We start from the raw sequence: 20,479 nt of genomic DNA, 5'->3' as shown, positions 1-20,479 counted from the left end.
GCCCCAGCTGCCCTCCGTCCCCCCATCAGTCTGCATCAGGAAGCGAGGCCAGAGAAAGCAACGGGCAGGAGGTCAGTAGCAAGGGCCTGACGGATGGCAGAGGGAGGGCACGGGCTAATGAAAGGCTTGTAAAGTGCCGGCTCATAGTAGGTGTTTGGGGCGTCTAACCACTCCTCTTCCTCTACCCTCCTGAGGCTGCCAATGGGTCTGGGCTGTAGCACATTCTAAATAAAATCTCCTTTTCAGCTGGGAAAACTCAAGATTGGGGGAGAAGGGAGCAGGTGTGGGTGGAAGGGGTGGGGAGAGAAGGGCCTTGAAAGTGCTCTGGCTTTCCATAAACGTCAGCACTGACTACCCCCCCCCCACCACACACACACGCACACACACACACACACACACACACACAACCAGGAGGTCCCTGGAGCTGAATAAGTCCCCTCTGTGCTGTCCCTAGGTGACAAGTAGGGAAAGGGACATGTTAATCAACATGGCATCGCTTACAAAGCAGTGGCCTTCCACGTGGCTTTAGTCATCACTTCTGTTTCTCATGACGACAGAAGTGCAGTCATTTAGAGCAGGGGACAAGAAGGGGTGGGGGCGAGCCCTTTGCAAGGCAGACCAAAGGGGGCCCAGTGAGGCCAGGGAGCCAGGGCAAGGAAGCCAGCTGTACCCCCAACCCCTTACACGGCTCCCACAGACACACTTAGTTACGCCCTCCTGCAACGGCCACACCTATGCTCACCTACACACACTCACACACACTCTGGGCAGGCTGTCTCCCACGAACACAAATGTTCGCAAACATTCCCGCACTCCCAAACATTCACAGGCACGCGTGCCCTCCGAGTTACTCAGCTTCCCCTCCTCGGTGCACGCGTACTGGGGGTTCGTGCCCCCTCTGCATGGCGTGACCTGCGGTAACTCCAGAGTGGCAGATATCTGGGGCTGTGGCATCCAGAACTCCGGGCTGGGAAAGGGGCAGTTCCCAGCTAAACGCACGCCAGTGGAGAAAAGACTGCCCAGAGCAAAGCCGTTTCTCGATAATAAAGGCACCTTCCGTAACATCCCAGCCAACGCATAGAATCCCGGCCAGAAGTCGAGTGTGTGGACTACAGAGGGTGCACTAAGGGCCGAGGAGGGGGCAGAGCTCGCCGAAGCCCAGCTCACACCTCCGTCTCCAAGGCACAGAGCGACCAGTGACCCAGAAGAAGGAATGCCTCTTTCTAAGCTTTGCAGACACAGCCTGGACTCCAGCAGCCCCCATCCCCCAAGACCTCGTGCCCACTGACACATCCATGCGTGCGATCCACATGCTGTGTAAGCACATTCAGGTACAGCCACTTGTGCGGCCGCGGCCACTAGCACGCAAGGTACACAGCCAGACTCAGGCACAAAACTCTCTTCCTTATTATGCTCTCGCTCCAAGGGACCCAAGCACGGATCCTTCAGCTTGTCCTTGTCCTGGGCTGATGGTGACGATGCCCTCAAACCCCGTCCCAGGCCAGGTGCCCCATAGGCAGGGCCTCAGAAATGCCTAGGCCCCCGGGGACCCTGCCCTGAGAACAGGATCCGATGAGCAGGATCCCCCACAAGTGACTCGACCTGTCCCCTCTGACCTAGCACCAGGAGGAGGCCACTGCCTGCACAGTCCTAGCTGAGGGAAGAGGCTGGGCGCTGTGGAGCCCTCTAGGTGCCCACTTTTGAGTCTGCAGTGGGTGTGTGGGTGTCTGAGGGGAAAGGGAGGCAGGGTCTCCGGGATGCCCAAGTTCCCATCTCCCAAGTCCTTGCAGCTTCTTGGAGCCCCAGGGGAGACTATGTCCAGATCCACCATTTCTAAATAAGCCAGTCCATCTGACAGGGCTGCAGGATCTCACCGCCCCCTCCCCGCCCCCAGCCCCTTGGTGGGCTTTTAGGTGCCCAGGTGGCACAGGGGAAGGACAGGAGGCCAGCCTTGAGACGCCTGGCTTTAATGACCTCTCCCCGTGGTGACTTCTGACTCTTTACGTTCCATTGGCCTCCCTACGAGAAAGAGACTCTCCGGCCTAAAGAGAGGGTGCCGCGGGCCCAGGAGCCCCCACCTCTGCCCCAAGGACGTTGCCCTGAAGAGAGGCGGGGGGGGGGGGGGGGGGGGAGAGGAACTGAAGAGGATGCCCCAGCCAACACCCTCCTCCTCCTCCCTCCACCATTCAACTGGGACAGGACGGAGTCCAGCCAGAAAAACACCCGCTGACTTCGGGGAGGGGGTGGTCCCGGCCGCCCCCCTGCACCCACCCACCCCCCCCCCCCGCGTTTCCTTGCTGGCTCCTCCGGTTCAGGGGAGAGGGGGAGGAGCACCCACGTTCTCCGGGGAGCAGAGCGAAGCCCCGCGAAGTGACCCCGTTTCTGAATGAAATTGAGCTGCCATTTTCATCTTTTTCCCAAATGTCAGCAGCGTTAGATCAGATTAGGAGCTAATCTCTTGCCAAAATTCATTTCCGAACAAGAGAGGTGGCTGCGGGCGGGTGGAGGTTTGTTGTTTGTTTCAGTATCCCCGCCCCCACAGACACGCACTTTCTCCCCCGCCCCCCGCTACGGGGGTGAAGTGGGGGTAGAGGTCGCCCTGCGGGCCCGAGTGGGGCCTAGGGGAGGTCGGGCCGCGGAGCCCCGGGCGCAGCAGGTCGCCCGCGTGGGGTTGGGAGGGCAGCCGCCCGGGGCCCCCGCGAGCTCCGCAGACGCGCTTTCTTCTCCAAAAAAGCTCGGGCGGCTCCGAGGCCCCGGGATGCTCCCAGGGCGTCCTTCCTCGGAGAGGAATGGGATCCGGGACCAGAGGGGGAAGGGCCCGAGGGACAGGCACTGAGAGGGCCTCGAGCCGGCACCCCTTCCTCCCGGGGGAGACCAGGTCCCTCCGTAAACCCCGCCCACCCCCTCCCCCAGGCCCCCTGCCCCCCCAGCCCGCGGGCCAGGGTGGTAAAAAGGAAAGGAAAGGCCATTGCGACCTAAAGACAGAAGAGGAAAGGGGGGAAATAAATGCCCAAACGAACTGGTCAGTACCTTGCAGTCCTCATTTGACAAGTGACCGGAACACAGCCGCTGGCCTGAATGCATAATTACCCCCAAGTGAAAAATTCCCCATCTAATTTGATATTTGGTTCTTTGCAGAAGCTATAGCCTTCGTAAATAATATACAAAGTAAGAAACCTAATCCCGCCTGCTAGAATGTTTAATTCATCATTATGCGAGCTAATTGGAAGGTGATTATATGGTAATTGCTCATTAGTGGTGTATATTTATCGCTGTACCTTATGTCAAGGCCATGGGAATTGTGTAGAGTCTGTTCTCTCATTTCAAGGATCAGTTTCAGAAGCAGGAGCGAAGCAGGCAAGATCAAGTTCTTCCTGACGTCAGGTCCAGCAGAGGGCTATGGAGACCCGCGCTATATATAGGGCCTGAAGCGGGCTGGGGGCAGGGGTGGCCTGGGACCGGGCAGAGGCGGGTAGCGGGAGGTACCTGGCACCCACACCACTGCCAGGAAGCCCGTCCTCCCAGGGAGAAAAAGGAAGGGCTTGAGGCTGGGGGCCCTGGACCATTTTCCAAACGCGACCCCATCCCCACTCCAGGCACCTCCCGGGCCTTTCAGGTGCGTCTCGACGTCAGGCTTTTTTCTGGGAGAGGAGACCTTAACCTTGCTCTTTCTCTTGGACTCCTCCGGCCGTGTGCGGAGGGGCAGTAGGTTTGGGGTAGAGAAGGGGAATGTCCGGGAGGACGTGGACACTTGGGTAGGAGACGGGGAGCGAGAAGGTAAGGTTGGATTTGGAGAGAGAGCTAGAATTTGGAGGCTGGAGACTTGGACTTCCTCCTCCACCTGATCCCAGGAGAGTGGGGCAACTCCCACCCCCCTGCCTGGCCAAAATTTTCTCTCAACTCCCCCCCCAGAGAAGCGGGGTGCTGGCCCCACACGAGTGCGCTGTTGGTGCCTGGGGAGGGAACCCAGAGTCCCTCTGCGGGAAAGGGCGAGAGCAGGGCGAAAGAACTCGAAGCCAGAAGAAAGGCGGGACCTGAGCCCAGTCCAGCCCCAAGGCCTGGGCCTGAGCTGGGAACTTGGGAGAGGCAGGAAGGCAGGCCTGAAACCCCGGGGGTGCGTGGGCTCGGTCTGCGGGCGGAGGTGAGGGCTAGGACCCGGCCGTGGGCCTCGGCAAATCGGAGGATCCTCCCGGACTCTGGAAGACCAACCTCCCGCCTAGCGTCCTTGCACGTGGGCCTGAGCTTTGGCGCGCTCTGGCGCCCCCTCGGAGGAGTGCGACGCGCCTTGCCCTATCCGGAACCCAGTCCGGGGCGCCGAGCACCCCTACTTTCGGCCCCCGGGGCCCTCCCAAGCCCCCTTCCCACTCCCGCTGGGCATTAGGCACTAATGAACAAAAGGCCAATTAGACGCAGGGGCGCGGCTGATGAATGGACCTTTCGCTTTCAAGCGTGGCACCGACTCGGGTTTCCCGTACGGGGTCGCGCCGGGAGAAGCCGCCTCCCCGAGCGGGGTCACGGCTGGGGTCAGCGGGTTCTCAAAACTCCCACTTCCCCCTCGCCGCGGCTTTGGTTGGGGGCGGTAAATCCGGCGGCCCGGCGATGGGCCTGTCTGCCGCCCCGCAACTCGGCCTCGGGGCACCCCGACCTCACAGGCCCCTTCTCTCCCCGGCGCGGCCCGGGGCTGCCCAGGGGCGGCACCCACTCTACGGCTGATTGCCGGGATGATAAAGGCCGGCCTAGAGAAATGCGCAGTTACCAAAAACGGCTGTTGTTTACCAAACTCCGGATCGATCGAGCGGTCGCGCTGCAGCAGCCATCCGGGGAACCCAAGCTTGTCGCCGGACGCACACACGCCTGCTCCCCGAGACAGACAGCTGCTGTCCCGGTCCCGGGCACGGCCGCCAGCACGCGGGGACCTCCACCCACACCCAGAGCCGCGTTCCCGCGGGTCACACACGCCCCGGGGCCCTTCCCGTTGCAGGGGATATGCACAGCTACAGCCGGACTCCCAGATACACAATCCGCGGGAGACTCTGGCACGCGGACTCCGCACTCCAACTGCATTTGTGCACCTCGGTGGCCGCTGCAGCCACGCAGCTGCGCGGTCCTCCCCTAACTCAGTGTAATCTAGACGCACAAGGAAAGCTGGACCCCTTGACACGCGCACACCGTCCACACAAGCAGCAGCACTGGCCTCTTCGGCCTCGAACACGCAGTTAGCACAGTTAGCACCCACAGATCCGGACTCAAGTCCTGGCTCAGACGCGCAACGGTATCTCCGCACAAACACAAGTGTTTCGCAGACCTCACTGTTACGCTCAACCTGTGACAAACACGCAGCCACGGGGCTCTCGCTGTAACGACATCCACCCGCTTATTCCGACTTAAAACTGCCCACAGGCGGGCAGCCCCGACCCAGAGGTCCCCACCGCGGAGCGGGCCCGGGGGCCGAGGCGCCAGAGTCCCTCCCCAATCAGCCTGCGAGTCCGAGACTTTGTTCCCTGCGACTCCGAGGCGGGGACGGGGAGGAGCCGAGGTTTCCAGGGCCGCGCGCAGGCCCGAGCCCCCTTTCTGCCAGGCCCACTTGGCGTGGCCGCCCGCCTGTCACAATCCGCCCCTAGCACAAAAGTGGCCCGGCAGGTTCCGGGCCGCCGCCAACGCTCCCGCTCCGGCTCGGCTCGGCTGCCAGGAGCAGAGTCGGAGGGGAGTTGGGGGCATCGGACACCCAAAACGAAAGCCAGAAAGGGGTAACCGTCCCGGAAGTCCAAGGCTGCTCCCACCCCGGGAGTTTCTGGCGTCTTAAAAAGCCACCGCCCACCCCCTCCTGACGCGGGCCTGCGGAGCGGACCCTTGGCTGCGCAGAGGAAGAGGACCCCTAGCAAGAAAGGCACACGGAGCCCACGTGTCCCTGGCAGGCGAACGTAGCTGGGGCACAAATGCATTGTACACTGCGCTTGACTTTCTCAGGGGAAGGCAACTGAGAACGCACCCCAAATCCACTTGGCACACAGGGGTACACGCAGGGAAGGCCCACGAGCCATCAGCAAGGGAGCAGGACGTGGATCAAATGTAACCGGCATCCCCGTTCGGGGCAACGGGCGGGACACTAGGCACACCACGCGTGCAGTTCGCCATGTTCAGGGAAGAGCGCAGAACCTTCCCCCCCATGCCCAGAGAGCCCCGCCAGGGGCATCGAGGTCTGGCACCCGTATACTACGTGGGAGGACGCAGACCTGGGCACATGGCTCCCACGTACCCCTACCCTAAGGGCTCCATCCAGCCCAGCGTGCGCTCACTGCGAGGGGGACGCAGCCTCAAGGCACACGCGCCCCGCACCCTGCCCCGCGCCCCGCGCCCAGATAGTCATCGTGGGATGGCATCTCGCAAATATTTATATTCCTCAATGCCACGGCAGCCCGCGTCCACATTAGACGCTCTAATCCTGCCACTTTAAATAGATGAATTAATAAAGCAAACGAGCGGCTAATAAGCTGACTGTCCTGCCTTTTTGAGGCGGGGGAAGGACTCGAAAGTGCGCCAAATTTGTTTGCAGTGGATCAAGGCGAGCCGCCTCTGCTTCACTTTCTTTATCTTAATTCCGACTTGAAAAGATATAATTATCTAGTTTGAACAGAGCTGCTATCAAATCCTTCTTTGGGCCGGGAAGGGGGGCGTTGGAGTGGATTGCGGCTCTCTGAGCCGCTCGGTGCAGCCGGAGATAGCGCGTAATGAAGATATGGAGGCCCGAGATACAAAGGGCATTAACCTCATTAGCATGAAACCTTTTCTTCTTACCATTGTGGGACCCTTTCAGCCGCCTAATCCCCCCTATTTTCAAAGCTTGGTTTGTAATAAAGCTTTTAGGTTTTTTTTTTTTTTCAAAGCTAATAGTATTCTCTGATGATTTTATTGCTGTTACACTACATAGGACGTTTACCAAAAAAAAAAAAAAAAAAAATCTTTGCCACTCTTTCCCTTTTCTGGAACTTAAAAAAAGTAGATGGTTTCTGCAGAAATAAGCCTTTTATTAAGATGGGGGGGATTTTTTTTTTTTTTCTGCAAAGGCCAGTCAGAATTTTAGCATGTGCTCCATGTTTGAGGCATTCTGGGTTTGGGGAAATGTGTGGAAAGGAGAAGGTAACTTTAAGAAAAGGGGGTGGGGTGGGGTAGCAGTGACTGCCAGGCACGAGGGACGGGACAGCCATCGGACAGGGAGGTCTCCCTGTTAAATCAGCTGGAAATCCAACTTGAGTTTCCAGGATACCTAGGGCAGCACCTGTCCCTTTGAGAAGCCAGCCCGGGTCTCTCCGAACAGCTCGCCTCACCCTGGCATGCTCCTGCGGCCAAACGTTCCCCACAGTACACACACCTTCCCAGGGCAGTCTGCATGAAAATGTACCCTGGACAGCCAGGGTGCTCCAGAAGAACAGAGATGGAGACGAAAAGGAGGGACGGGGCAGAGATAAAGAAAGAGAGCGAGAGAAACCAAGAATGAATTCTACTTTAGAAGAGAGGAGGGGAGGAAAAAAAAGAAAAATTTCCATAGTGCCCTATAGTCCCCACACGTGCATGGAATGTCTAATCTTAACTTTTCAAGGCAGGATGTTAACAAAGCTTGTATTTTTGCCCTGCATTGTAACTTGGCCTTATCACAGTGTAAAGGGTGGGGAGATTGTCCTAAATTATGTCCAGGCAGCCCCCCTGGATCCGTGGATTAAGAGATTAAAGGAGACCACTGGGCAAGGCCTCCTCTTTCCCCTTCATATTCCTGGTATGATAATTGCTTAAACTGATTTGCACTTTCACAAAAGCTCGCAGGACGCTTTGTAGCTCGAACAGAACAGACGAGGTTTCTCTATCAATGGAAATAAAACTGATTAATGCAGCCTATCAGGATAAGAAGCAAATGAAGCATGCAAAAACAACCTCGTACCCCCAGAAGGGGGAAGGAGGAGGGGAAAAAAAAAAAAAAAAGCTAAGTTTCCTCCAAGACTGGTTACAACTTTTTCTTTAATGTTAAAATTAAGAGTTGAAGGTTTCTCAGAATGCTTGCCTTATAAGGCTGCTGAGGCCCTTGGGCTTGCCTCATCACCTTCAGCAGACTGGGGCCGGAGAGATGAAGGAAGGAAGGAAGGAAGGAAGGAAGGAAGGAAGGAAGGGGAGAAGGAAGGAAGGGAAGAAGAAAGGGTGGGAAGAAGGAAGAGAGGAAGAAAAAGAGAAAGAAAGGAAGGCGAGAGGAAGGGAAAGAGGGAAGGAAAGGGAACAGAGGGGAGGGGAGGGGAGGGGAGGGGAGGGGAAGGGAAGGGAAGGGAAGGGAAGGGAAGGGAAGGGAAGCGGAAGGAAGGAAGGAAGGAAGGAAGGAAGGAAGGAAAAGACTGATGGGATGGAGGAGCTTGCACTTTGGGGTTTGAAGTCAGAAGCACAATTTAGAAAGAAGTCCCAGATTGTAATTCTGCTAAGTGTTTCCTCCAATCCTAGGGGAATATTCTTCGATGCATAACTATATATCCCAGGTTTGTTTGTTTGTTTTTTTTTTATCTAGAAAATTAAGAGAGGTACGCATTTTTAACCTGCAATTCAAACTGATCTCCCTCAGTGAGTCTTGTAATGGGCAAAGGTCTGGTTGGAAAACTTTTCTCCCATCCCTTTTCTGAAGGACTTAAGTTTTCCTAATCCTCTCCCTTCTCCACCCTCATCTGTCTTTAAAATGCCCAAGAATCCATCAGTCTGGCCCTTTTGTGGGTGAGGAGCCTGGGTTTCTTGAGCCTCGCTGGGGAAGGACCACACTCAAATTATAGATACTTAAAAAAAAAAAAAAAACTCACTTCAATTTCTCAAAACGACTACTCTGAGGGCATATTGATAAATCTTTATTGACAAAATATTGACATTGACATACTTCTTGGAAGTATATAGTGTGTTAGAATTCTAACAAATTAACACAAAACACAAAAATATTTACATTCTGGTATAGAAGACATTAAGGAAGCATTTGTCACTCTCTTTAGTAAGTCTATGATCTTGGAATAGAAACTCAGTGCTTGAAAACTTGCTGCCATGTCCTTGGCCACACTTAACATCATCCCGCTAACTACAGTCCTTCAGTTTTTGCCACAGATAGATTTAAAGTTTGGAATGGCCTTTACAGCGAATGGTTGAATTTGGCCAATCTCTCCAACCACCAAAAGGAGTTTACTTCGTGGTTTTAAGCCTTCGGGATGTTAGGAAAGGGAATGTTCAAGAAATAGAATTAATTTAGGGTTTTTCTTTCCCAGCACAAGTCCTGACTCCTCTTGTGGGCACCCTCCCCCGCCACCCCCAGCCCCCCATCCTGCTCCCCATCTCTCTGTAAGAGGACCCCTATCGCTGAGCCTACTTCATGTACCTTTCACAATCACTTTGACGTCAGAAGGTATAAAAAAGTGTTTACAGACTGCACATTCTTAGAAAAAAAAAATCAAAATGAAAAGCACACAGAACCTGTCTTTAAAAGGAAAAGAAAATTACAATTCACTTTCTGTCTTTAGATACCATTCACCCAACAACTGCTACATGCAATTCAAGTTTTTGAACAGGTGTAGGATGGGGCTGGATATGGAATTTCGATTGTTATTATTACTAATTATTTTTAAAGATTGTTGGGGGGGGGGGAGACTCTGTGAAGTGCAAAATAAAAAGTCCTGTGCTTGGTTGGGGTTTTCTTTCACCATCATTATTATCATTATTTAAAAAAAAAAAACAAATCAGGACTGTGATAAACGGAATACCTGCCAATCATCTTCTCTCGCTGGTTTGGCGTTTGACTGACAGCTTCCCTTGTGCAGAGCGCCTTGGGCTTTGCCACTTTTGGATCTCTCTCTCTTTCTCTCCCTCTCTCTCTCTCTCTCTCTCTCTCTTTCTCTCACTCAGCTGCCTCTTTAGACAAGGGTTGCATGTTGATCAAGAAGCCTCCGTCCTCTGCCATATCCGCGCAGCCTGGGATCAGGACCCCTGCGCCCTCGCTGCTCAAAGTCTGCGATGCACCGAAGATCTCTCTGACTCCCTCTTCCTTTTTTCGGTGAATGTGTGTGTGCGGTTTGTTTTTGTTTTGTAGGTTTGTTTTTTTCTTCTACCCCTCCTCTCCCTGTCTCTGTTTTGCTCCGTGTTGTCCGTTTCGGTTTGTGTTTTTAATCATCTGAGGTCACGTCTATTTCCTCGGGACTCGCCTGCTTGGTGGCGATTCTCCACCGGTTAATATGGTGCGTCCCTTTTTTCTTTTGTTGGGAATCTGAGCCTTCTTCCTCCAGCTTCTGTCTTTTGAATTTCGTCCTTCGGTTCTGAAACCATACTTTTACCTGTGGATGAGATGCAGATTGGGGCGCGTTAGTTCCTCCACAGCGCCCTCCTACCTCTTCCTCCTCCGAGTGGGACTGCGGAAGTCCTGTCCCCCAGCTGCTCTCCAAAGGGCGGGCCTCCCCAAGGCCTCCCTTCTGGGAGCCGAGCTTCTGGTGCTGGCAGATAGGAAGCCTGGATCCCTACTCTTCTGGGCCCCGGCAGGGCGCTTCCCTCAGGCCAGGCGGCCCAAGGTGCAGTGCCCCCCGCTCGCCTGGCCCTGAATGGCACACCCACATCCTGCTGAGAGCAGAAGCCTTGCAAAGCATGGGAAACCCCTACACCAATAATAAGTGAGGAAAAATAAAAAGAGACAGGTCCCTAACTCCCTCCACCTAGCCAGGGCAGGGAAGGCCTCCTTCCAGGCGGCAGCAGCTTTCTTGTACAAGACCCAGTGTGCTTTGTATTTTGTCTGTTTGGGCAGCATTGCCTAAATATAGCACCTCCTCTGAAAGGCCCGGGCCCTGGGTAGGCGGTCAGGATTGACCTGAGCTTCTCTTCCTTGCCCAGGACACTTGCAGGTGAGCAGAAGTTGGGGGCGGGGGTGGGGTGGGGTGGTGGTGGTTAGTGCTGGAAGAGGCCAGGGGGGATGGTGGGAGGCAGAGGCCTGGGGACCAACCCAGCTGTACCTTTCCAGCTAGGAAAAGAGACTCAAAAGTGAAAGCTTCTGAAAGACCTTGGGATAAAGAGGAAGTAAGAGAGAAACTGAGAAAGAGGAGACAAGAGACGGAGTGCCCTCTCTTCCTTTACCCTGACCAGCCCCAAGACCCACCAGGCCCCAGTTTCCAGCCTCGGTCACATCACTTCCCACCAGAGTGGGGCTGGCGGTCTCATCTCCCCAGAGCAGCTGTTAGATGTCCTGGGGGAGGGGGGGTAGCGCTGATGTGGGACTGGGGCAGCAACCCCATCAACCCCTGGGGGCGCTGGGCAGTGGGTCCCACTCAGCCACCAGACCAGACAGTGACACTGTCCCAGCTTCCCAGCAGGGCGGTACCACGAGGGGAAATGGTGGCGACAGCACCTCCCTTGCCCCCGGGGCCCGTCCCATCCGGAAAGCAGCAACCCAGGCCCCAGCAGCCCACTCCGCTCCCTCCCTTGAGAAGGCCGGCCCAGGTCCCGGCTTGCTCTCCCCAATGCCCAGTCCCCCAAAGTGCCCCATGAAAAAGCCGAGCTGGAACAAGGCTGGGTTTAATTTGCTTTGAGTTTGCTAATTGAGGGGAGGACGGTTCATTTCTCCCCGGCGCTCGCCCAAGGCGCGCGTCGGTGCGCTCGGGGCTTGACACGCACACAAAGAGCCCAGGCAGCGTGGGCAGCGAGGCGGACAAAGACCACCGCGGCCTCGGCTCTCCAGGAGAAATCAGCCGGGCCGCGCCTTGTGCCGGGCCCCGCACCAACCCGCGAGGCCCTCCTCGGTTTTGTCCAGGGGGACGTTTTAAAACAAAAGCCTCGACCCCTTTGCGCCTCCCAGGAAAAGTGTTACAACTTAATCTGCCCGAAAACGTTACTGTTTGCCGGGAACTTTGACCCCGCCCTGGGGCTCCACCTACAGTAGCGATTACTGTAGCCCTAAGCCCCCTCCCCGACCCCAGCAGGCCGAGCCAGGCCCGCCTCCTGGCCCTGTGGCGCCGCAGGGCTAGGTCCCCGGAGGCAACCCTTCTCTGCAGCCTTCCAGCTCAGTTCCGCTCATTTAAGGACGCACCTAGGATGTCTAGCCTCCACCTCTCGGTTCTCCGATCCCCTGGAGGAGAGTAACAGGAGCCCTCGGTGTGAACCTTGGGTCTGCAGTGGCACAGAACTCGCCCTTAACCCACTCCCGAGACCTCTCCAGACTTCAGCCCCTTGCAGGAGGGTCTCCTCCCCTTCACCCTTCTGCATTCTCCTTCTTCCTGGACCCAGCCGGGTCCCCAGATTCTAACAGAAAGTCTCACCAAGAGTGCACAGGTGTCTTAGCCAGGAGCTGTAAGTCGTGCGGAGCCAGACAGAAGGAGCTATTCAGCCCGTCTGTCCAGAGACTGGGGTGGGTCCACTCTTAAGAGTCCCTTGCTGGAGCCCAGGGAAGCCAGGCACCTCAAAACTTACACATTCTGAACCAAACGTGGAACCAGCTCCCGGGTTCTTTGCCAAAGGCCCTCCCCTAGCTCCGCACTTGTGGCCTAGCTGCGTGGGGCCAGGGATGCGGGCTGGGGTCGCCGGGCGCGCGCCTGGCTCACCTGAGTTTCCGTGAGGCTGAGGCTGTGCGCCAGCTGCTTCCTCTCGGCGCCCACCACGTAGTGGTTCTTCTCGAAGGCGTGTTCCAGCCTCAGAAGCTGGGACGGGGAAAAGGCGGTTCGGATCCGCTTCGGCTTGCGGGCTAGCGCGTTGTGCAAAAGGAAGCTCTCCGGGCTTGTGTCGTTCCCTGCCGGGGACAGAGCAGAAGTCCCGTTAGAGAGGACGGTCCTGGCCGGGGCCGCGCGCTTCTCCCGAGCCGGGCTGGCGGCGCACGGCGCTCATGGCCTTCACGCAGCCGGTGCGGCTCGGCCCCTGGACACCCCGGGCCCTCCGGAGGAGCGCGAAGAGGACGCCGGCCCAGCCGCCGGGCCCGGAACACCAGGGCTGTACCTACGCGGCCCCCACCCAGCAGCTGCCCCGGCGGGACAAGTCCCCAGGCTCCTGACCCCGGCGGGCTTGGCAGCCGCCCTGGCGCCACGGGCCTCACCACCTCCGCGCCCCGCGCCGGGGGCAGAGGAGCGGCAGCAGAGCCAGTCCCGGGGATTGGCGCCCAAGACCCAGAGAAACTTTCTCTTCTTTCTAACCTCGGGGAATGTTAACCCCGGAGTGGAGAGGCGGTGGGCCGCTATCCAGAGTTTTCTCGGGACTTCATTTTAAATTATCTAAGTCTCTTCCCCTCCGGGGAGGTACAGAGGACCGGCCGGGACCGAATTTTCGCCGGCGGGTGTGGCGGGTTGCCGCAGTCACTGCCTCCCAAGGACGCGGCTTCCGCACTGCCCCGCTCCGGAGAACTAGCAGACGCGAGCGAAGGGATCGAAACCCAGGGGTTGCCGACCTGCGGGCGTCCTATGGGACGGTGCGGGGTCCCAGAAAATCCCGGCCACTTCGGGCCTGGTGGGGACACCCAGAGCGTAGCTGGCAGAGGATGAGGAAGGGAGCCCTAAACTTTGTGAGCAAAGACGGAGGAGTTTCGGGTTCACTCCTAAAGGTGGGAAATCGATTCACTCAAAACCCAAACAAAGAAAAACCGACAGTTTAGGAGAGAATGGGGGCAAATCGGGCCCCGGAATTAGGATGAAAGGTTGTTTTTGTTTTGTTTTGTTCTGTTCTTTATGGGGGGGGGGGGCAACCACCGGATCCTAGGCTCTGGCAGGAACGCAAAGGGTTAATGAATGGACAAGCCACCGAGTATTGATCGGCTGTCGGGGGAGGTAAGTCTTTTCCCCCCCGGCTCCGACCGCTAAACTAATTACTCGGCCTCTTTTCTGGAGTTTTAACTTTCCTCCTACCCCCGCCCAGAGAAAAAAAACAAACAAATAAAAAAAAAATAGCAAGAAAGGAAAACACCCAAACAGATCTTTTCACCCAGCCCGTCTCCCGATCCGGTTCATTTCTTTTAAAAGAAAAACAAAATCACAAACAAAAACCAGACCGAACCTGCCCACCGCCGAGGACGCTCGGCGCCCCGTTTGAGCAGGTCTTGCCGAGAGTGCCGATCTACCGAGGTTACTATCTGCGCGGGTTCCAGGACCCTCCCCAGGCCTCCAAAAAAAAAAAAAGAAAAAAGAAAAAACAAACCCCTTGACTTTGCCCTGGGGGCGCGAGGGTCCCCTCGCCGCCCGAAGAGGGTCGGAAACTGAGAAGTCACGGGTCTAGGCTTGAAGGGGCAAGGAGTGGGCGGCGAGCTGGATCTTACGCAGTCGAAGGCGAACCTGGCGGCCCGGCCGTGGCCGTGCCCCTCGGAGCCAGGGCAGCAAGGGCATCGCGGAGGGAGACGGAGAGCCTGGGTACCCCGCGGACTCCGGGACTCTGAGGCGGCCGACGCTCAGAGAAGGCAGTCCCAGCCTGGCTCGACCGGAGAGCCGCTCGGAGACAACGTCTCCGTGTACGTCTCTCTCGAAGGGGTCGAGCGGCCCCAGGCCAGCCCCCAAAGCGGCCGCAGCTTCGGAGACTGGGGACCAGCACCACGCCGGGCCCCTCGTCGCCCAGTTTCCGAGCGGGGCGCGCGGGCCGGCGAGCTGGGGGAACCTCCTCCCGGGCCTTGCCAAGCGGCCACCCGGCGCAGGCCGAGGGCAGTGCAGGACGCGCGGCGCGCTGCAGCCCCGCGACGTGGCACGTACCTTGGAAGCGGTGGCCCAGATATCGGTAGCGGTGGATGAGCCAGGGGTAGAAGGTGGACGGGTCCCGCTGCTGCGAGGCGAAGAGGGGGTGTGGCGAGTGCGAGGAGGGCAGGGGGTGGGCGGCCAGGGCGTGCGGCGGCGGCACCGGGTGCACGGGCACCGCGGGGTTGGGCGGGTGCGAGACCGCCTCGGCGAACACCAAGTCCGGGTTGGAGTAGACGCCCCTGCCGGCGGCGGCGGCGGCGGCGGCCGAGTGGAAGCCGTTGAGGAACGGGTTTATGGGGCTGGAGTTGGCGTAGCTGAGCGCCGCGGGACGGATGGGGTCCTCAGAGCGCGAAGCGGGCAGGGGACTGTCCTTGGCCACCAGCGACTCGATGGTGAAGCAGCGCTTGGGCGCCGGCTGGAACATGCTGCGCCGAGGAGCGAGCGCCCGAGGCTCCCGGCTCCCGGCGACCGCGGCACGCTGCCTCCGCCGCCCGCTGCCCGCGGCGAGGACGGACGAGAATTGGGGACTTGTTTGTTTGGGGTGGGGGTGGGGGGAGGAAAGGAAGAAAGAAAGGAAAGGAAAAGGAAAGGAGGGGGGAGGGGGAGGGAGAGGCAACGCCGAGGATCCCGAGAATCTTGCACCAAACGCGCCCAACCTGGAGAGAGGGGAAAAAAATCCTTCCAGAAGAATTTGCAGGCGTGGATTGGGGTAATTTTTTTTTCTTTTTTTTTTCTTTTTCTTTTTTTTTCTTTTTTTTCTTTTTTTTTTTTCTTTTTTTTTTTTTTGGCGAGATGGCGTGGGGGGGATCGGAGTTAGAGGCAGGGAGGAGAGGGGGGGAAAGTTTCTCGGGGGAGGCAAAAAAAAAAAGTTTTCTCTCCTCTGCAAAAGGCGGGCAGGGCGCCCTAAGTCCAAGGACAATCCATGGAAGTGTTCGCTTCTTCACAAGTTGTGCAAACGATTTGTTAGTTCATGAGCCTAATTAGTGCGGGGATCACATAAACAGCTTCCTCCGAAGCCTGGTAAATGGCTTGATGATTGGTCGCTATTACTCGCCCTGAGGTGGAAGGGGGGAGACTCTTTAAAGTGCGTCAGAGGGAGGCGAGCGCCTGGGAACCCGGAGGCCTGGATCCCGGCCGAGTGTGGAACGGAGTCGGCGCCGCTGCCTCGGCCGAGCCTCCTGCGCCCGCCAGGCCGCCGGCCTCGCCGCGCCTTCGCCCCGCGCTCCCAGCTCACTCGCTCCCGCGGCGCCCGCTGCGGCTTCTCCTCCTCCTCCTTCGCCTCCTCCTCTTCCTCCGGCGTCTTCTCCTTCTCCTCCTCCTCCTCCTCCTCCTCCTCTTCCTCCTTCTTCTCCTCCTCCTCTTCTTCCTCCTCCTCTTTCCCCACCTCCTCCCCCTCTGCCACCGCCTCCTCCTACACTACCACCACTCCCTCCGGGGCACCCCGGTCCCTGCAGAGTCCCCGGCCCGTGCCGCCTCTGCTGCGGCCCCCTGGATCCCGAGCTGGTGGGACAGACGGACGGACAGACACGCAGATGCCTGGCGCCTAGCTCTCGGCCGCCGCTGCCTCCCGTGGCCCCGCGTCGGGGAAGCGGGGATCGCCCCGGGAGCACCGCGAGGGTAAGCAGGCAGGGGTGGGTTCCGGGCGAAGGCTAACGGAGCTGTTCGGTTACACCAGTTCCCACCCGCAGCACAACTCCCGGCGGTTTCCCAGGTGAGAAAGGAGCCTGGGCTGGGCTGGGGGGGGGGGGGGTGGTCTCCAACCACGCGTAGCAACGAGGTCTCAGGGTCGCGGTGCTCGCGATTGTTGACCCTGTTTGTTCGTTTGCAAGTTGAGACACGAGTCAACGACCCTGCCCAGGCGCCAGGCTTCCAGCCAGCCCTGCGGGCTCTCACTTTTTCTCTCTGGGAGGGTTCTCACCTCCTTACCCAAAACAGTTCCTTTGGCAATATCTGGGACCACGGGGTCCAAGGTCAGGGGAAAGACTGATGTGGTGTTACTATTATCGGTCAGTTGTCGTTATTATTTTTGTTCGTTTTGTCATTATGACTATTGCTGTCCTTTTTATTATTATTCTTATCATTATTATTACTACTATTATTACTTCTATTATTATTCTGTTATCTGTCGTCCCAGGGGCGGGTTGCTGTGCAGGGATTGCAACTAGGGACTGCAGATCGCGTCTCCGCTCCCAGGCCGTGTCCGCATTTTCGAGCTCGCCTTCGGTTTTGGGATGATTTTAGGGCCGAGTTCCCTCGTCCCCATTGGCTCACGCAACGGCATAATTATGATCACATCCCCCAGGCTGCTGGCGCTGCTCTCTGTTTATTGGTGGTTAAAGATCTATTATCTATTCATCAGCTGCTTCTTTTTTCCTTTTTTTTCCCCCTTCTTGCCAATTGCATTCTTCTAAAGTGAAGTACCAGCAGGTATTTTGCACGTTTACAATTAATGAGAAAAAAAAAATCTGGCATCCTTTAAATCTATTACTTAGAGGCCCATGCCATTTCTCTTAAGGAGGAAGAAATGCCTGTGTTTGGTGACTAGGTTGCTGTGAGACCCGAGAAAAGTCGATTGGGAGGGGGCGGGGGGAAGAGCAAAGTCCGGGAGGAGCCTGCAGCTTCATCAGTTGAGGGTCTGGGTTTTTGGACACCCTTCCCCTCTAACCCACCTCACTGTCCTGGGTTCTCCCCGGGCCCTCTGTGGTTTCATCTGATGTATTTTTATGTTCACATCAATTTCTCAACTTGATTCCAGGCATAATTTGCTTTGGGATGGGGAGGGGAAACCTTTTAGGGAAACCCTCCAGGAAAGAGAGGTTAGAATTGTGTTTTCTGGGTGTGTCTGGGCACCTGACCTTAGCTAACAGAGATCATCTGGGTTGTCCCCCCCCCCCCGCCCCGCCCACCTTTCCCACAGAAGGCACATATACACACATCCACACCCAAGACAGGTGTGGACCTCCGCTTTCCCCTCATACCCTGAGAAATCTGACTGCCCCTGTCTCAAGCTTCAGACCTCTGACGCCAGCTCTGGGCAGGGGTGGCGGCTGGGTATTCACCCTTAGCAGGTTCTTGTGGTCGTGCTTTGCAGAAGCACCCCCAACCCCCCATCCTTTTTCCCAGGCCCAAGGATACGGGGTGTCCAGTGCGGCTTCTGGGGGTGGGGTGTATCTGGAGATGTACCTCCCTATGGCCTGAACCGCGACCTCCAGAAATATTGTCTCCAGTTCAGAAATCCCTCCCTCAGTTAGGCTGTAGGGACATAAGCCCCACCAGTGCCCAGGCCAGCAGGGAGCCTGAAGCCACCGAGAAATGGGAGGTCTTCTGGCTGTGCTAACCAGCAAGCCTGGAATGGAGCTAGAGGTCAGCCCTCCATTTCCAAAGCTGGGAAGAAACGCCCAGTTTAGGTGGGCTGTAGATCGTGGATCCTGGAACCAGAGGGAGAAGCCCTGCTTCCTGGAATGCTCTCCAGGAGGAATGGAAGGTCAGGCTTGTCCTCAGACCAGGCTCTCCAAGCTTGGCAGTTAGGCTCCAAGTGGAAAAGTAAGAGCATGAGAAAGCCCCGCCCTGGCCATAGGGTGGGGAACGAGGATTTAATTTCACAGTTCGTATTAGGGGTCTTGGCTGGGGGCCTGAGAATAGATGACCTTGAGGGCAAAGGGGATCCAGTTTGTGTCCGGGAGGTGGGGTGAGGCCCACCACGGTGTATGAAATGTAAGGGCTTTTAACCTTTTTTTTAACGTCTCAGGCTTAGCGCTGAGGTGTTGTTGGTACTTCCTTAAACCCTTTCCTACCTTTGGCTAGGAGTGTCCAGGGTTCCCAAGGGAGTGAGCGACCAGGGCAAAGGGCCCAGTCTCCTGGGAGCCTTGTCTCCCTTCGTGCAATATCCTCTTCAGGCCACCAACCTCCTGCAAACTGCACAGAGGGGCCACGTTGGGCCCAAGGTGTTTCGTGGACAGCAGGTGGGCAAGGGTGAGGGAGCAGCGGGGGTCCTTTTCCTCTGCTCCAAGGGCTACCCCCCACCACCACCAAGCCTCGCTCAGGCCCACCAGAGAGATAAGTGGGTTTGGGGCTGCTCGCAGAAGCCCTGGAAGCCGGATAATCTATGCTAATTCATGCGCCAGGGACCTGAGGAACTCGGGAAGGTTCAAGCAACCACCCCGACGTGTGGGAGAATTAACGAGGACAGTAACTCATTAACCAGACTGGTGGGCGAGGCTCCACAGGGCACTGGGCATTCTGGTCTGGACCCAGACCCTGAGCCAACTCTACCCCTGGCCCTCGCACCGCCCGGCTGCCGCTCACTTCCTTCGCGGCTTGGGCCTCGCAGAATCCGGCCCCTCTTTGTTCCCTAGCTGCCCTAGAGGGATGGGTGATTGGTTAAGTACTGGGAGCCTGCAGTGCGCGGTGAGGGGATTTCTGAGGCTCCATTTTGGAGCAAAGGGCTCCCTTTCCTACAGGCCCCAAACCGCCGCAGGCCGAGCTCGGTAGATTCCGGAATCCACGCTCCGCCGGCCGCCGGACCAGCAGACACCAGATGAAGGTTCAAGTCTCGGATCTGTCACTTACTGGCTGGGCAAACACCACAAGCTCTCCCGACCTCCATTTTGTCACCGGTGCAAATGCGGCCAAGACTGCCCGCGAGAAGTCAGGCCTGTTTTGAGGCGTAACAGAACCCTCCTACTTTTGGTGACGGTGGTAATTACACTTCTCCGAGCGTTTTTCAAAACTCATAGACCTGTACACTGTACGGGGTGAATTTTACTGTGTGTTTTATAGAACACGTTCCATTCCCCCACCCCCACCCCCAGTCCCTGCCAAAAAAAAAAAAAAAAAAAGAAAAAGAAAAAAAGCCAGTCAGGTCTGGGTGACTTTGAGCAAATTACCTGACCTCTCTGTGCCGTTCTCTTCTGAGAACTGGAGGTAAATAATAGTATCTTGGCCCTTGGGGTTGTTCAAGGAGATAAGCCAAGCAAAGGGCTTATTGTGATTGGCGTAGAATGAGCTAGAATCGTGAGCTCCTGTCCTTGATGTTGCTGTTATTATTATTACCTGCCCACCTCCAGGGCTCGATGCTGGGCTTCAAGACTGAACAATATAGTTGTGCAACATGAGCTACTGCTGGTCTCAAGCTCCTGCCACTGGCTTCTCCGTGCTTCCCTCTCCTCCTCCCCAAGGGTAGGGGACTTCCTTAGGGAGGTGTTGGGGTGAGAGAGGCCTGGATTCCTGGCTAGTGCGAGGCAACAGAGGGCAGACCCCATAACTGTCTGCTCTGAGTTTCCTGCCTGGGGTGCATTCACAGCCTCCCTGCAATTCGGGATGGACGGTCAGGTTGCTGCGTGGGGTCACGACCGTCGTGACCACCTTCTTGGCTCTCAGTTTTCTCCTCCGTGAAAAGTAAATCTCAATATCTTAACAGTTGTTGAGAGGCGTCGGTGAGCTCATGTTTGGCTCAGCCACCGTCCATCAGACATGGTTGTTAGGCCACGGCCTGGCGTGGTCGCGCCCACCGGGTGCGCTCCGCCACGTCCAGGGCTCTCCCTGGGAGCCGGCACCCACCGGCGCCGCGGACCAGAGCGGAGGGTGAGCCCTCTCCCCGGCCCAACGCAAAGCGAAGTTTCCCCGGGATGGGGAGGCCTCAGGGCTGGGTTAGGAATTCCTCCAGCCCACTCTGAGAGTCCCAGTCACCTGGCCTCTCCGAACGCGTAGGGAGAGGGTGGGAAAACGCAAAGAAGAACTCATAGCTTTGAAACCTGTTTTTAAAACATTTGTTATTAGAGCAAATTCCCTTCCTG

At 57.1% G+C, this 20,479-nt stretch overlaps 1 protein-coding gene across 2 annotated transcripts; it reads right to left on the bottom strand.

The window, feature by feature from the left end:
• Positions 1-9,364: 9,364 nt before the first annotated feature.
• On the bottom strand, positions 9,365-15,108 carry EMX2 (empty spiracles homeobox 2). 2 transcript variants are annotated; one of them, XM_047825957.1, is made up of 3 exons: positions 14,700-15,108; positions 12,582-12,766; positions 9,365-10,334 (listed from the first exon to the last, which is right to left on the bottom strand). In XM_047825957.1, exons 1-3 carry the CDS (start codon positions 15,106-15,108, stop codon positions 10,167-10,169), a joined length of 762 nt encoding a protein of 253 aa, XP_047681913.1. In that variant the 3' UTR covers positions 9,365-10,166. The 2 variants fall into 2 exon arrangements, with proteins under 2 accessions (XP_047681913.1, XP_047681914.1); XM_047825958.1 differs by lacking the exon at positions 12,582-12,766 and having other exon boundaries at positions 10,140-10,334.
• Between the last annotated feature and the right edge of the window lie 5,371 nt (positions 15,109-20,479).

Source organism: Prionailurus viverrinus, chromosome D2 (genome assembly GCF_022837055.1).
Source record: "Prionailurus viverrinus isolate Anna chromosome D2, UM_Priviv_1.0, whole genome shotgun sequence".
NCBI classification, from domain to species: Eukaryota; Metazoa; Chordata; class Mammalia; order Carnivora; family Felidae; genus Prionailurus; species Prionailurus viverrinus.
This window is presented reverse-complemented; position numbering and strand designations above follow the sequence as displayed.

What these genes read in the sequence shown, in the direction of transcription:
- EMX2 (XM_047825957.1), bottom strand. Translation starts at nt 15,108, where the DNA reads ATGTTCCAGCCGGCGCCCAAGCGCTGCTTCACCATCGAGTCGCTGGTG. An exon ending in TCTGGGCCACCGCTTCCAAG is followed by an intron (nt 12,767 to 14,699) that starts GTACGTGCCACG and finishes TGTCCCCGGCAG; the next exon opens with GGAACGACACAAGCCCGGAG. An exon ending in TCAGCCTCACGGAAACTCAG is followed by an intron (nt 10,335 to 12,581) that starts GTGAGCCAGGCG and finishes TCTCATCCACAG; the next exon opens with GTAAAAGTATGGTTTCAGAA.